The sequence below is a fragment of the Chaetodon auriga genome, chromosome 11 (genome assembly GCF_051107435.1).
Source record: "Chaetodon auriga isolate fChaAug3 chromosome 11, fChaAug3.hap1, whole genome shotgun sequence".
Lineage (NCBI taxonomy): Eukaryota > Metazoa > Chordata > Actinopteri > Chaetodontiformes > Chaetodontidae > Chaetodon > Chaetodon auriga.
This window is the reverse complement of record NC_135084.1, coordinates 8,794,045-8,811,051: the sequence shown is the minus strand read 5'-3', so window position 1 is coordinate 8,811,051 and position 17,007 is coordinate 8,794,045. Positions and strand designations below refer to the sequence as shown.

General features: G+C 45.1%; 1 protein-coding gene across 3 annotated transcripts in view; it reads left to right on the top strand.

Moving 5' to 3' along the window:
• fgfr2 (fibroblast growth factor receptor 2) overlaps nucleotides 1–15,409 on the top strand; it is a 40,072-nt gene extending 24,663 nt beyond the window's left edge. For 2 of the 3 annotated variants that reach the window (XM_076742412.1, XM_076742413.1), the window contains exons 9-18: nucleotides 956–1,149; nucleotides 1,903–2,042; nucleotides 4,137–4,258; nucleotides 5,107–5,217; nucleotides 5,977–6,167; nucleotides 6,888–7,010; nucleotides 8,088–8,158; nucleotides 10,911–11,048; nucleotides 11,690–11,795; nucleotides 13,672–15,409. In XM_076742412.1, coding sequence (XP_076598527.1) covers nucleotides 956–1,149; nucleotides 1,903–2,042; nucleotides 4,137–4,258; nucleotides 5,107–5,217; nucleotides 5,977–6,167; nucleotides 6,888–7,010; nucleotides 8,088–8,158; nucleotides 10,911–11,048; nucleotides 11,690–11,795; nucleotides 13,672–13,836 — 1,361 coding nt within the window. In that variant the 3' untranslated portion in view covers nucleotides 13,837–15,409. Of the gene's footprint in view, nucleotides 1–955; nucleotides 1,157–1,902; nucleotides 2,043–4,136; nucleotides 4,259–5,106; nucleotides 5,218–5,976; nucleotides 6,168–6,887; nucleotides 7,011–8,087; nucleotides 8,159–10,910; nucleotides 11,049–11,689; nucleotides 11,796–13,671 lie in introns of all 3 variants that reach the window. The other variant, XM_076742411.1, reaches the window with a different exon arrangement.
• Nucleotides 15,410–17,007: the final 1,598 nt, after the last annotated feature.

The window sequence follows — 17,007 nt, the reverse complement described above, 5'->3', positions numbered from 1 at the left end:
TCAGTTTCCGAGTTCACTCCAGGCTAAACAGTTGAGTGTTTCTGCTTAAGTTCCAGCTGAAAGTATGGTGGGCATTAAATGAGATCGATGAGAGTAGTTGACTGTCTGCAGCCCTCAGCACACCACCATTATCAATCCTCCCTTAATTTCGTAACCAGAGGATAGTTTTGTTTTTGTCTGTAAACAATACAGCATAATGATCACAGACGAGCCATTTCCTCTGGGAGTAATATGTAATATTTATTGCTCTTGATGTGCTCTATCTGCACCGATGGCGCCTTCGAGACTGTGGCTTCTGTGTGTGCGCGCTGTGGTTTTTGGACCAGCAGATACAAGACAGACAGGAGAAAGGTTCTGTGCTGCACACGAGCCTTGTTTGTGGTCTGGAGGGCTATGCATTATGGAACAGTCCATTTCTATAGCACACACACACACACACACACACACTCAGCCCATTTCCTCGACAGGAAGTTCAGGCCATATACAACTATGAAGGACACCGCTCTCCCTTGTTTGTGATCTGAAGTGAAGCGTATTGTTCCGCTGTCCGTGGGTGTGTGTTTGCGCTCGCGTGTCTCCGACATTAGAACAGACTGCAGACATATGCAGGCCTGGCTGGACTGGCTGAATCAAGATTCGCCTTGTACAGGTCTGTTAGATAAAAAAAAAAAAAAAAAAAAAAATCAGGCGTGCTGGTACCCTGAGAAGAAGAGAGAGAGGAGGATGCTATGAAATAATTTCTGTTTAGTTTGCCTGCCGATGGTGATTACATTTACGCATGAGTCATCTCCAGAGCATCTGTCTCTGTGTTTGCCTGCCTGATACCCATGTGTGTCTATTCAAATGGAGAATGTGCCTGTGTGTCACCCATATGTGTGTGAGCGATCGGTGAGCGTCTTCCTCTCACTTTCTTCACCTGACTTCTGTCTCACTGCTCACCCTTTATTTCCCTCAGCCCTCGAGAAATCCCCAGGGCCCCTTTCCCCAGACTATGTGGAAATCGCAATATACTGCGCGGGCGTCTTCCTCATCGCCTGCATGGTGGGCATCGTGGTGGTGTGCCGCATGAGGAACACTGCGAAGAAACCTGACTTTGGGGGCCAGCCGGCGGTCCACAAACTGAGCAAGCAGATCCCTCTGCGCCGCCAGGTAACAGAAAGTAGATAAAGAGTTCTAATGGCATCTAACACCTCTAGAGGAGAACAGACACACGCTGCAGACATGCTGCAGAAGTAACATCAGATAACAAATACAAAAATAAACATAGGAGGCTAATGCTAAAAAATATAAGAAAATTGTGGGATTGATACATTATTATTACTCATTACTTGGATTTTGTATAGAAAAAAAAAGACATTCCAAACACCATAGTACATACTGTTGTGTAAACCCCCAGCCTCAGTCTGAAGGCGTGCATTTCTGAGCAAGTTAGCACTGCTGCCTGAAATTGCAGCCAGATTTTTTTTTTCTCTGCGTGAGCCATGCTTTCCCCTTGAGGGAAACCAAAAGGTACGCTGCAAAAGGTACAAAGAGTGTTGGATTACATTCAGCGGAGAGCCTGATTCCTGTGTCAAGGTAAGGTTAGGGTGGAGAGAGGAGAGATGAGCCCTGGGGACAGTGGCGATGCTAAATGATTACACACAGTCTTCAAAATTGCTGTTGTTGCTCACTTCTTAATGATCACTAATGTCTGGCCTCGAGACAGACTCTACCGTAATGCTAAAGCATTAACCATGGACATTAAGGATACATTCATATTAATGTGCCATACAACATTGCTGGTAATTTCAATAATAGTACCACAGTCAGTCACACACATTTTCTCCTCTGGTGATGCCTTGGAGCTTTATCTGACCTATGAACCCAGACTGTGGTGATCAGCCAGTCCTTTCCCTCCTGTAGGTGTCTGCAGACTCGAGCTCTTCCATGAACTCTAGTACGCCGCTGGTACGCATCACAACACGGCGGAGCTCTGCACACGATGAGCCAATCCCTGAGTATGACCTTCCAGAGGATCCACGGTGGGAGTTTGCCCGAGACAGGTAAGGGCTGTCTGTTTCTCATGCACATGACCATAAGGAAATATAATGGAGTCATTCTGCCGGTTTCAGTGACTAGTGAGGATTCATAATTTTGCAGTGAAAATAGAAATTATGACCTAGTTCTAATAGCAAGTCTGTTTCAAAATACATAATTATGTAAATCTGATTCAGCTCCTGCATAAAGGATAAAAAGCTTTGAAATGCTGATCTTCTATGCAGTGCCACTTTCATCTGAAAGGGGTATTCATAAAAACACGCTCAGGATTCAAGGCCGGCATGCAGTACCTGCCTGACAGTATGCATGACATCTTTCAGAGCCACACCGTTTGCCCCTGTCCTCAGTGCCAATGCAACTATCTGTGGCTAACAGAGCGCATTACAGTAGAAGATTGCACCAAGAGTACTACACAATGAGCATATGTCTGATTGTATCTCCGCTACAAAATGATCAGATAAGTATTGTTGTAGGTGAAGAGTGCCATTAACACTGATAGACAGCAGGCAATGATGACTAACTGGTGTATAATGGTTGCGGTGGCCGGGATAAAGGCTACTGATTCATCTGTTGGCGCAGTAGTAAAGTGACCTGAACTTGGCTTCATGCCTCATCATGACAACTGCTGCTGCATCACACTCTCACTCACACACACATGCTTCTGGTGGTAAGGAATGAAGCTGTGCTAATTACTGGTTAGCAGCTTTCATCTGCATGTTTGGCCTCATAGTGTTTGCTCGGTTTCATACCAGAGGAATTAGCACCGCTGAGGTTTCAGTTAGTCACAGTTGCGGCGGCCAGTGATAAGCTTTAGGGTGGATTTAATAAGACAGCAAAGGTTACAATAGTTTAATATCCTCTTGAGGCCTCTGGTTTTCAAAGAAAAGGGGGAAATCCCAATCCATAAACATGAAGGCCTGTCTTTTGTTAAAAAGGTTGTAAAAAGAGCCTGAATCATAAATTTTGCCATCACTCATCAGTGAAAAAACTATTTCTGATGTAATGTTAGACTCTGGTGTGTGCATACAAAGTGGCATTCTGGTGAAAAATCTTGATTTTAATTGATGAACACACCAAACGGGATGTTTTGTCTGGCATGAATCAATGTCTGTGTGTCTCTCTGTTTGGGTCTTTATTCCCTGCCTGTCATTCCAGGGCCAGGGGGATCATGTTGGATTGCAGAACGTTGAGGAATGCTAACGTTTGCGGTTTGCGTGCAGGAAAAATAACATTGATTATATGTGGCTGGATGGACAGAATGGTTGCCATTGAGCGTGGAGAGTGCGTGTGGACAGATAGGGGATTGTGTTACTACAGCAGGGCGCCGGCCTCAGGCCCTCGGCTTTGTGGCGTGCAGTGTGAGTGTTTACATAGCCAGGATGCTGAGACTTGGGGGCGGGTCCTGTACCTGTCAATCAAAGGAAAAAGCACTAAGGTACACTACACTAGGGGTCAGATGGGTGCTGTGCTCTGATGGATAGCTGTGAAAGAGCATGTGTGTGAGAATAAGTTCTTCACTATATCAATCAGTGCAATATAGTTTGGACATAAAGTTTAACACACCAGCTACTGTGACATGGCTTACAGTGAAATAACACTTAAATTCCCATCTTGTCAGACCCACCTGTATGGCAACACAAAGCCAGCGTTCCATCTGTCACAGGCTAATGTGTCAGAGCTAAGCTTAGCCCTGTGTAATGACTTGTAAAGAGTGTATATTGGAACATGCCAAGGCAGGGTAAACAGTTTAGAAATGTGTGCCTCTCCCTGGCTTTATCAGGTGATTATCGCTGCCACGTCTGCCTTCTTACCTACTGCCCTGGCACAGGCTACAGTCACCGCGCCAATAAAGCACTCACACAGACACAATCTGATAGAAACAGAGAGAGCGATCTAGTAAAAAAAAAAAAAACACAGGGTGAGGTTGAGAAGCTGGCCTGGTGCCTGGTCTCATTCCCTCTCTCGCTCTCACACTCTTTCTTTATTTTCTGCACCGGGAGTGAATCGATGCCACAGTCAGATCAGGTCGACGGGTTTTAGTCTGTGTTTCAGCAGCTTAACAGCTTCCTATGTGTTCTCTTTGTTTCCCCCCTCTGCAGGTTGACCCTGGGCAAGCCCCTAGGTGAAGGTTGCTTCGGCCAGGTGGTAATGGCAGAGGCGCTGGGCATCGATAAGGACAAACCGAAGGAGGCTGTTACTGTCGCTGTCAAGATGCTGAAAGGTAAGTGTGTCCCACTGCTGCGCAAGTGATGTTGAAATGTAAACGTCTGACAGACATCTGGGATATGGTGTACACTGCTTCATTATGTCTTGTGGGCAGCCTGAGAACATTTAATACGTGATTTATGCTCCAGTGAGGGTTCAGCAAAGGTGCAAGGCGGAGCCTGGGGCTGTCATTATTATTCGTTATTGGTGGCTGCTGAGTGACGGCTATTGGTAGACAGGTTGGGTAGGTAAGGGTTAGGGGCGGTCACATACCTGACCCCAGAGCAGCAGCTGGCTGCAGCTCAGTCAGCACCCACACAAAGAGGCAAGTCACACTAGCAACGCTGCTGTGATTAATGAAAGCAGCAGGAGGGGGCACTGGGTTGGTTCAGGGTTGTGGGGGCGGTTAGATCAGGTACAACAGCAGCAGGGTAGTGGACGAACCTTGACAATGGAAATCTGCTCTTTAGAATGACTCCAGTTAAGGTAATGGTGCAGAGGAATGCAGGCAATGCTGTTCTGACTGTCTGGATAGCTCCGCTGGCTCAATCAGTCCCATGAAAAAGGAGCCTGTGCAGCAGATAATGAATCCAGATTGAGCGTCTTTAATTCCTCCTCCTCCTCCCTCCTCTGGCACTGAAAGGATGCCTCTGTAGTCTGTGTGAGGAGCTTCCCTCGCTGGCGAAATTTTAGCCCCCATTGTCTGTCAGCCGCACTTAATCAGAAGCACCTACAAAACAAGGTGTTGTCTCACGGGGCAGCTGCGGAGTCTGGAGTCAGGGGTTAAAGGGAAACCAGTGCTGGAGTGTGTTTGTATTGCTGAGTTTTTCTGAGCAACCTTCAATCCACATCTTCTGTTTTTAGATGACGCCACTGAGAAAGACCTGTCTGACCTGGTGTCAGAGATGGAAATGATGAAGATGATCGGCAAGCATAAGAACATCATTAATCTTTTGGGGGCCTGTACACAAGACGGTAAGTAGGACGGGACACACCATCATGAAGTAAGAAAGGAATCCAAATACACAGATATTTTTTTGCAAGCAATACACTAGAAAGATTGCATCATGTGTAGGTACAGTATTCAGGGTCATATTGTGTTTTTAAGGTGCTACTGAAGCAGCTTCATCTGCCTTGTAACGCTGTACTAAAGGTTGCTGCACACTTCAAACAAATTCATAAAATGTGTCATCAGACTACATCAGACAGGTGGTGAAGGACAAGGTGTTCTACCTTTTTGGACGTAGCTAGAAGCCATTTGTGTGTCATATGGAGAGGTTGGATTTTAGTTGGACATGAAGAGAGGATAAAGCTGTGCACTCTAAGATTTTTTTTCCTCAAAGTGACTCATGAAAATCAGCGGAGCCATGGTTGTGACAAGTGAAAAGAAATAATGTGCAGTCCACTTGGAAATTATGCCCCTTTTCGCAGCTTAGCGCTCCTTTTCAGCCCCTGTGGAAAATGATTAGGAGGTTTGCTGGGATGCAGCAGTGGCCAGTCTGACCATTTGGAAGGCGTTTCTTCCCGGACAGACTTCCTCATGTTTTTGAACAGAATTTTTCTTGAAGCAAGAATAAAATTTGAAGCCTTAACATTCAAGCGAGAGGTGCCTCTTCCGTCTGTGCTGCACTCCATTAAAAATTCACTCTGATTTTTGTTCAGTGTCACTTTCTCACAAAGGGAATCATTTATGACCATGTTCAAGAGGTAATGTGGGTCTTTTCTCTGCTGCAGGCCCCCTCTATGTGATAGTGGAGTACGCCTCCAAAGGCAACCTTAGGGAGTACCTCCGAGCCCGCCGGCCGCCTGGCATGGAATACTCCTATGACATTGCCCGTGTCTCAGACGAACAGCTTACTTTCAAAGATCTGGTCTCCTGCACTTACCAGGTGGCGCGGGGCATGGAGTACCTAGCATCACAGAAGGTAAGAGGAGGACACGCACAAACACACAAAAACTGTTCTCACATCAGCCCCCACCTGCTGGCTGCCTAGACGGCTCTCTGTGCCAGCACACAGAACTTTTGATGTGCAGTATCCAGGAAGGTTTTACGGAGGAAAGCTTGCTTGTGCGTCACTGTGGGAATATTGTCTTCTAAAAACACTTCTCTGACCCCCTGCCCAATCCCCGCATTGTCTCCCACTCCACGACAAAAGCCCCTCTGTGTAGAAGAATGGTGAGGATTTCACAATGGGGGTACAGCCACGTTGGCCAAAAGCAGCCTCACGCTCGCTCTCACTGTTGGAATGTGACAGAGCATACTGCCTCACACGCACACACACACACAAACACACACACACGTGTACATGCTCACACATGCGCACTGATGCCCAGTAACAGCTCCAGCCGTATATGTGGCAAAGTATGTGAGGAATCTTTACTTATCCAGACATGTTCATGCAGCCTGTGCAGTCACGGTGGCGTCATGGCATGCAGTCAAGTGCTACCTCTGCACAGGAGATTTCTGGATGATTACATGCACCACAAACATTTTAACACCATTCCAAATTAAGTGTACACCTGTTTCAGAGTTGATTTATTTATGCAATGAGCTAACTGTCTTATTCTTCTCTGGCCCTCACTTTTTCCACCCTGTCACCTCCCCTCTTTTCCCTCCCCCTCTCTTGTCTCACTCTCCATCTCAGTGCATACACAGAGACCTGGCAGCCAGGAACGTCCTGGTCACAGAGAGCAACGTCATGAAGATCGCTGACTTTGGCCTGGCCAGGGACGTCCATAACATCGACTACTATAAAAAGACGACCAATGTGAGTCTTCAACCTGCACGCCGCACATTGAAGGAAGTGTGTTTTGAGGGAGTGGAATGTTTTTGAGAGCCGCAGTGTGAGATTAGTCTCTCTCTTTTCTCTAATTCCCTCCCTTCCCTCATCTTTCTATCGCACTCTTTCCCTCGGCTGGTGTCTTGGCAGAAGCGGCAGGTTCCCAGGCAGCCTGTGAATGTAGTGCTTCTGGAGACTCTGCCTTGTTTATCCCGCCGTCTCTTTTCCCTTTAGCTCCATAGACATTATACAATTAGCCAGAAAGAGAGACAGAGTGAGAGCGAGAGGGGAGCAGCTTAAACATAATTGACATCTCCATAGTGGCCCAGTGGTGTCTTTCTTTCCCACCGCAGAGCAGCATTGCCTGCACATCCTCATTTAGTATGCATGGGTGGCTTTTCATCGCATGCACAATCACGCTGAGAACTAGCTGACAACAACAACAACAATATGCGGCGATGTTGACAGTAATGATGATCAGGACAATGACAGCAGCGACAATGATGATCACTTATGTTAAACCAATCCAGACAGAGCTGTCATTGTAGTGCTACATTTGTTTTATTTGTCTCTGTTTTTTTCTTTAGCGTGATAGGAGCAGAACAATTTACAGAGGCCTTGTTCTTTTTAAATACAAATGAATTTTTTCTTGTATTTGTATTTGAAAGACTTAGTGTTATCCCTCCATTTAGAAATGTCTGATCAGATTATTGTTGCTGTTCCTCTACCACGCAGATATTGACCAAGGTCGCCCTGTCAGCTGTGTTTAGCTTCCTTGCCAGTGTTTTAATAGCACATAGAGATAAACTCTCTCCTTTATCTGTGACCCTGTTTATCAGCTCTATTGCTTTAACAATGTAAATGTCCTCTGGGAGATCTTCCTCCCAGACAGTCACTCTTGTGGCTTATTCCCCAGACTGCTTTCACGTATCAGCCTTTACACGAGTAATAAGATCTGTCAGCACTGGATGCACACAAACCTGCTTCTCAGGCCAGGAATGAAGAGATCCAGGTGTGGGTTGTGCATAGATTTTGTTTTGACCGCTCGTCTGTGTGTGTCCTCAGGGTCGTCTCCCGGTGAAGTGGATGGCTCCAGAGGCGCTGTTCGACCGGGTCTACACTCACCAGAGTGATGTGTAAGTACATCACAAACTGTTTCTGTCCCGCAAGCACGAGTACATGATAGAAAATCCAGTTACACACACCAGTGGTGCACATAAACCTTCTCACACTGTAAAACACACTATCACGGCTATTTTTAAGATTTCATTTGGAGCCCAGCTGACAGATTCAGAGGGTTGTTTATCAGGAGTGTAGGAGCAGGGAGTGGGTGAGGTGTTTTGGTGCAGTGCTGGTGAGTGTTAGGTGGTGGTGGGGTGGGGGGCTGCCTATAGGGGTCCAGCACTGGCTGGTCTGTGGCAAAAGTGAGGATTTCACGCTAGACTTGTAGCCAATGCCGTGTTACTAATCTGACCGGCTTCAAAGGGCCCTGGAAGGAGCCCGGAGCCCACCAGCGCCTCCTCCTCCCCCACTGACTCACCCCTCCGGCTCGGCTCGGAAGTCTCCCCTCCTTTTGGGCCTCCACACATGTCTGAATGCAACAATGCTGCGGCCCTCCAGCGCGGGCCTCATCCTCCTTCAGCCTCCTCCTCTCCACTCGCCTCATTCAACAACACTTTGAACATGTGGCTCATCGTTTTAGAGCCGTTCCGTGATCGATATAATCCCCCCCTCCCCCCCCCTCCCCCCCCTTTCTCCCTTCATTCTTATTTTCATTCATCTGGTATGTGAATTGCTGACCCGTCTCTGTCTCTTTCTTTTTTTAAGTTCCAGAGTACTCATTCTAAAAACAGAACAAAGGAAGAGCGTCCCTCTGTTTTTGGTGTTTGAGTCTTATGTGTTCTGACAGTGTTGTTTGAAGTTTCTGCTCCAGACACTGGCGGCAGAAAGCGTATGTGGCAATTAGATAAATGCCTTGCATGCTGACCGCTGGGAAAGGAGATTTTGTGTGTCTATGAGTCATACACCAGTAGCACACTCAACATAGCGCTCATCCAGTTAAGCACTTGGATGGAGAATCTCTCTACTGTCCGTGTTTGTGCGTGTGTGCGTGTGTGTGTGTGTGTGTGTGCACATAAATAATACGTGTTCGTATACATGATGCCCTTCATGTTGCATAGCACAGCACCAGTCAATAACCTGGGGGAGTACAGGGGGGTGAATGCGGGGGTGCAAGCATGAAGTGGCTGCTGCAGTCCTTTCTATCAGCCCCCTGCTAATTACGTTTCATCACTCACTTTTAGTAATTGGCTTTTTCGCGTCGCGTATGAAGGGAAAAGGAAGATGTGGAGAGGTGTTGGGGAGGTAGAGGATGCTGGGCGCTCATTCAAACATCACCATAAGCGCAGGCGATCCATACATGACATCAGATTAAATGAATACATGAATTCCAATGAAACTCGCCCCTCGCTGTTTTGACAAATGGGCTCAGGGGACTCAGCTCTGGCGGGCTTAGGTGAGGGTAAAGAGTGTCGGCTAAAGCCCAGATAGACAGCATCATGGCCAGGCTTGGTGGAGGCAATGTGGGGGGTCTGATCCCCTCCCTCATCAAAAAAAAAACAAATAAATTCCTTTAGCTCTAGCTCCCGTACTGGGTTCCAGAGCCTTGAATCTTCAGATTTTGATCAGATGCACCGATGCATGTACACGTATTGACCAGTTTTCCGACATTCATATTCATGTTTCTTTTAGTCGATATCATGAACTTCAGCTGCAGAGAAGGTACAACCTAACTGCTTGTGATATGAATGTAATGAGATATGAATACAACTCCAGAATATGAACTAAGTTAATACAGAGTCACTTTTATACTGATTGGTTGAGTGGTTAATGAATAGGTTATGCATCTAGTTGGCTGAAATACATAAGTACACCCTAGTCAGGCCCAGTGGCAGGTCAGGTAGAGTGACCCAGAGCATGTTAGTTTGCGTGTTTATTTGGTGAGTCAAGGTTGGTTGCAGGTGGACACGAACCTGCACAGAGCAGCGGCATGACAAGCACCGAGCGATGGTTACAAAGCCGCGCAGAAAGCGGAGATGAGTGTGTCAACAAATGAAGAGATACAACACAATGATAGAGCAGAGAACAAACTCAAGGCTGGTTGTGTAAACAGATGGAGGGACTGATAAAGGTCCAACCTGCCTGACCCTGCCTACTTGCCTCGTCAGACCACTAACACGGCCTGTGGCTGCCTGAATGCGTACACACACATTAGTGTATAATGCAGCCTTTGTGCAGACGTGAATCGAGCATGCTGTCAGTGCAAGAATCACTCATTTGAGACATTGTGGATGAACAGTCTCTAATATAAACATGCAGCGCGACAGCGATGGAAATCAGCAGCATGAAATCACTGATACTTAATGACCGGACGCTGACAAGAGGAAGTAGTTAATAGTTAATAGTCACTAGCCATCTCTGGACCTCTCCCTGCTCTTTTGTCTGCTGTGGGTGGTCCGCTGTTTGTTTTGGTGTGGTGTGACAGGACAATGCCAGGCAGTGTGACCGGCCAGCCGGGCACAAAAGCCATCATTGAGATCAGGGCCAGAGTGGCACAGGGAGCGGGTTCGCACCACAAGCCACCGGACGGCAGAAAGAGGGCATTGACACCACTGCAGTCACACTGTTGAAGTTGTTTCCAAACTTTGGCCAAGTGACTAAATGTAAATTACCTGTGGGATAAAGGAAAGTGACCCCCATTGGGCCTCATGTTAATTACCAGGACTGGGAGCTCTTGAACACTATTGAAAGATGGATGCTACTGTTGATGACTGATTTCCATCCTTGACTATGTTTGTAATGTATATGTGTGTTTTTCTGTCTTATCAGCTGGTCATTTGGGGTGCTGATGTGGGAGATCTTCACCCTCGGGGGCTCCCCCTACCCCGGCATTCCTGTTGAAGAGCTCTTCAAGTTGCTCAAAGAGGGACATCGCATGGACAAGCCTGGCAACTGCACCAACGAGCTGTAAGAGTCTTAGTTTAGCTTTTCTCTCCCAGACTTGCGTCGTTCGTAGCCACACTGTCCCCCAAATACACACTGGCTCTTACAGCCAGACTCTAATGCCATCCCAGTCTCCATCAGATCCATGACTCCGGGGCTCTGTGTCCACTCTGTCGGCCCTCTGCACAGCTGTGACTGGCTGCTATCAGTGTCCTCATTCACAATGATTCCTCTGCTACTCAGTAGACAATGGCACAGCTCTGCTGCGGTGCCACACTGAGAGGGCTGATGGAGAACAAAGTAGAGACAGACACAACTGCAGTGCGTGACACATACGTTACAGTATTTAAGAAATCCAAAACACTGGGAGGCATATTTGTGATTAGAAGCAGGCCATACTTTCTGTTATTGACTGCAGACTGACATAAATTTCAAAAGGAGGTGGTGTCAGAGAACACCTGCTGCCCTGATTGATCCTTTGATATGGAGAACTGATGCATAAATCATTTCACATGGCAAATTTTAACCTTGAAGACAAGGTAGATGAGGAGTGGCAGAGCCTGGACAGACTAAACAAAGCTGACAATTCCCTGAATTATTCTCTTCCGTCTCTTTTAATCCACTCTTCTCTTTGAGTAAACAGATTCTGGTTTTCTTTCTGTCAGGTACATGATGATGAAAGACTGCTGGCATGCCATCTCATCCCAGAGACCCACCTTCAAGCAGCTCGTCGAGGATCTGGATCGCATCCTCACCCTTAGCACCAACGAGGTGAGTGCAGCTCTTTCTCTTTTCTTCACACACATCTTCACACACATTCTTGTTCCATAAAGTTCCTGGATTCAGGGTGGTCAGAATTCGTGCTACACTAACCCTGTAATTTCCTGGCAAATAGGAGTCCGACATTTCAGAACAATAAAATAGAATAATATGGTACATTCCAACACACTGTAACATGTTTCTCAATCCAAACTAAATCACGCTCTTGCCAGTGCATGCGAAGTTCAGCAGAATGTTGCTGAAAGCTTTAGGAGCATTAGCAGCCACGTTGCTGACACAAGGCCTAAATAGTGACCAAAAAAATGGCCGGATGATTTGATCCAGGCCCAACATGGCCGCTACGGCCCAGTGAAGTTGCCCAATCATCACATCCATGCCTCGCTCCCTATAATAGCCCGCGTTTCTTTCCATTCCCCTTCCTGTCTTATGTGATATCCGCGGGCCGACCTGAAAAGAGTCCATCGATGGAAAGCTGTCAAGACTCGTCTGCTCTGGAGCTGGAACTTCATGAATTTATGCCAAAAAACCCGACTTTGAGTTTGAACTTTTGAAATGTAATAAAGCGCCTTTTTCTTGCCTTTTTTTCCCTCCCCCTTTCCCTCTGCCCCAAACCGCTGGCAGATGTGGAGGTCTTTAGTAATGTGAGCCTTCTCGTGTTGAGCTGGGAAAATGGAAGCCAGCACTCATTCTCTCGAAAAACCCCAAGAACTCTTCCTCCTCACAACTAGTCCCAATAAAGGGTGCCTCACCCGACATGAAGAGACCAAAACAACTTTGGACTGAGCAAAAAATGAATAACAGGATTTCTTTGGGTTTTCATCTTCCTTCATCTTCATTTTGATTGGAGAGGGGGTGCGCTTTGTGTTTTGCCAGCTTCTTTATTTTTTCCAGCCATCTCATAGTGTTAATGTTGGCTGTTTCGGTGTCAGATGTCAGACTTGTTTGGACTGAACTTGAAAGTGATGTGGAGGGATGCTGTAAAGGCCGGGCTGCCTCATCTCTACACCAGTTCTTTGCTGTAAAAGCATCCTCTTTTCCCCAACTTCCCAACCACATCAAAACAGTTTGTAGTGGACAAAAAACTAGAGCAGCATTTCAACCCAAAAGTATCCGAAACTTTTTGTTTCCGGAATGAAAAGGCTCCTTCAGCCAGCTGTTGTCTGTGTTTCCACTGTGGTTTAAAGTTAGACAAAGTCGTCCAGTGATGATGAAAAAGCAATGTCTGTTTTTACACGTCATGTTTGCACACGACTACACAACAACGTCTAACATCAGCGCATCTGTCATGTGTTGAAACACAGTGAACAAAAAACAAACTGGTGTCCAGGTGAAGATTTTTAACAATGACAGCTGAAATAAAATGCTGTACTTGACCAATCAGAAGTGCTCCAAGTCCCCAGAACTGAATTTAGACCCTGGTCCCTGTGGTGGAAAGGTGCTGAGTTCCTCCAAAGGTCTCCTGGAGAAAGTTCCAGTGTTGCAGATGCAGCTCAGGTCAACCCTGCTATCTTCAAGCTCTGCTGGATCAGCCAGCAGCCCAGTGTTCACTGTATAATCTGTTATTTCTGCAAATATTTTCATATGGTATTCAGTTGAAGATTATTTTTTCTGCTCTGTTTCATAAATCCTTCCAGGGTGATTTGGTATGGTTTAGATCAATATCATAATGAATGTGATACTCTCTCACCCTCCTCTGGAAAGTCCCTGTTCTAGCTGACTGGCTTTCAGTACTGTATATATGTTCTCCTGTGTGCTCGAAGCATTTCGCTTCTCACTCCTTCAAAGTGTCTTTCCATCTTGTAACATATGAGTGTGTTTGAGTGTAAATCATCTCACCCGACCCTCTCTTTCCTTTGTCTGTCTGCAGGAGTATCTGGACCTGTGCGCCCCAGCTGAGCAGTATTCCCCCAGCTTCCCCGACACTCGCAGCTCCTGCTCCTCCGGTGACGACTCCGTGTTTTCCCACGACCCCTTACCGGACGAGCCCTGCCTCCCCAAGTACCAGCACATCAATGGAAACGTCAAAACATGAGCCCCCACCCGGCCTCTGTACCCCAGCTTGACCTGCCCCAGTCTTACCCCTCAACATCCCCAAACACATACACAGCACGGACACCCTCTCCAAAATCCTCCCCTCCTGCCCCCCCATCACCCCTCTGGCTCCCAGTGGACTAATGGACCCAGATGGGACTGGGCTGGTGGCAGCGCTGCTGTCACACACTCATACTGCCATGCGCACACACTACATACACTACATTCTTACATGAGGTCTTAAAGGAGAGGACCCAACAGAAGCTGTTTTTTACTGACTGAATGAATTGACGTTCCCTGGGGACCCTCCTCCTCCTCTTCCTCCTCTTCTCCCTTCATACAAACACACAGACTTTTCATTTTGGTTCTCATGTTTGCACCCACAGGGTTTTTTTTTTCTCCTACAATCGACAACGTTACTTGTTTGGTGATCCCATTCCAGTGGCTGGCATTCCAAGACTGTTATTCGCTCCTGGAGGAATGTATGGACCGATGTGAACTTAAAAAACAAGGGACAAGAAGAGGATGATAAATAGGAAAAGGACTGAGAGACAGAGTTTCAACTAACAAAACAGAGGAATAGAAGGAGAGCACATATAGAAACAGCTCCCCTGTTTATTTTGTAATATTGATGCATTTCTTTTTCAGTTCTCTCGATAAACCTTCCCAATTATTCTGGAGAAAAAATACACAGTATAATGTATAGTGCTGGGTATATTTGTAAATATATTCAAATATGTATAAATATATATTATATATTTACAATGAATTATTTTTTGTATGGACTCCGAAATAACCCCAACCCTTCCTACCTTACTTTGAGTCTGAGGCAGGTATGCTAACAGGTTATGTGTCCTATATTTCTCTTCACACACAAACTCACACACGCAGACATGGATAAACACTTCAATGTACACACACACACACGTCTTACACTCACTCAGTAACACAGTTGAGTATTGGCTTTCAGGGACTGAGGTAGCATGTTAATTTATTGACTTATGTTTTTTTTTTTTTGAGATGAATCAAAAAAGGGTTGGAAAAAGAACAAAAACAATATGGCAGAAATGATGACATTAATGATGCTGATAATACATAAATAATCCATTAAATTTATGGTAATTTAAAATGATCTTTCAGCAGTAACAGAAAAAAAAAGCTATTTTTAGTGGGTTTGAAAGATCGAGGTTTTGTAAGTTTTATATATGAATGTGAATATTAAGTTAAATTTTAAAAACTGTACATTTTATAGTCAGCTAATCCCTTTCTTATGTAGATGTTGATGCCATTTCTATCCAGTCATTTTACTCTTTCTTAGCTTTGCTTTAGGAAACGAGATTTATTTCTGGATATTTATATATGATTGAAAGAAAAGGATTTTGGAAATACTTACTAGCAATCCGCTCCCTCATTTAGACTAAATATAGACTCCAAATTTACTTGACAGAATTGAAAGCTGAAAAACAAAGTATTAAATCATTCAAGTGTTTTTTGTCTTTTTCTACTGGACCAACTTTAAGATGTTCTTTTGCAAGTGTTCATGTCACATTTGCGAAATAAATGATGAAAAAATACATTCTTGTCCTAATCTTTGATTTTGTTGGGTGTTAAAGTTGGACTGGGTATGAAGTTGTACATTTTTGCAGTGAATGGCAGAGATAACTGGCTGAATTTACTTTATTTTATTATTTTTTTTTTTTACGTTGGAAGAATGTTATCATTAAACTGCACATTGTTAAATTTATTTTTTGTACTCTCTGGGGCGGAAATGGTTTCGCTGTCATTACTAAGTATTAAGTGTTTTGCTTGTATTCTTTGAATCTTTACTTACTATGCGAGGAGATGGATGTTCTCTTTTAAATTATTTCTGAGAAACCAGAGAAAACCGCAGGGGTTCAGTGAGCGGGGGAGGACTTTTTCTGTATTTCAGACTAGATTATTCTGATTGGAGTGGATCACTTTTTTCTCCAGTTTCTTCCTGATAAACCAAAGCTTTATGCAGCGCTGCTAAGCTCAGCACACACACAGAGTCAATGTGATCAAGTTAGATTGTGAATTTACGCCAGTGGTCAAAGCAATTTTGTTAATGAACAGGGAACTCATCATTGTCATGGTGGTGTGGTCTGTGTCTCGTTCTGTCTGACTCTGATCAGACAGAGCCTTTGTTAGCCTGCTAGAACACTAATAGGTGCTCTGATTAGTTGATTGATTTCCCTTTCTTTCTTATCAGAGCAGACTTAATTCAACTGTGAGTGAGTAGTTGATTTATCTGATTCAATGTAAGTTAATCAAAATTGATCTATTAGTGAATGTGACTGATAGTGGCAGCCGTGGATGTGGTCGTGTTTAGTAATGATGGCTGCTTGGTGGAGCCACCCAATAGGTCATGCCATTAGGCAGAGCTCCTGAAGCAACACTTGTATTGATATAATCCACATTAGCATTCATTGCAAACATTTCTCTGTTGCGGGTTCATGTAATAAGAGGCATAGAATCCATGAAGAAGCCATGTGAGGCTGCAGCAACACTACAGCTATGAGCTAAATGTTGATGTGAACGTGCTAACATGCTCATAATGACAAGGCTAACATGGTGATGTTAAGCAGGTAAAAGTACCATATTCACCATCTTAGTTTAGTGTGTTAACATGTTAACATTTGTTCATTAGCATTAACTACAATTGTCATTACAACGTCCACAAACCATGTATGTGACAGTCCAGTTAGTAGATTATGAGATAAGTTTGACCTGGAGTGGCACAAGGTAAAAAGTTAAGGGATAACCAAAGTAAGCAGGGTTCATGTTCAGGGCATCATGAATGTCTCTACAATCCATCTTGTTGAAATATTGAAGTCTGGACCAAACTGGTGGACAAACTCACGCATTGACTGATATTGCTACCGATACACAGTAAACACTCAAACCAGCAAAATTAGAGCAACAATATGGGCTCCTGGCAAGTTTGCTCGCCTTGTTAAGTAAACAAAAATTGTCCTTTAACATAAACCTAGATCCCCTCTATTCTCCCTCTATCATCAGGTTTGAACTTGTCCTGAATACACACACACACGCACACACATACACCAATTCCAAGTATTCCTCTATTCGACGTGTCCCCTCATGTCTCCGGAAGCTGAAAAAGGATTGGAGGGAACAGCCAGAAAACATTCCT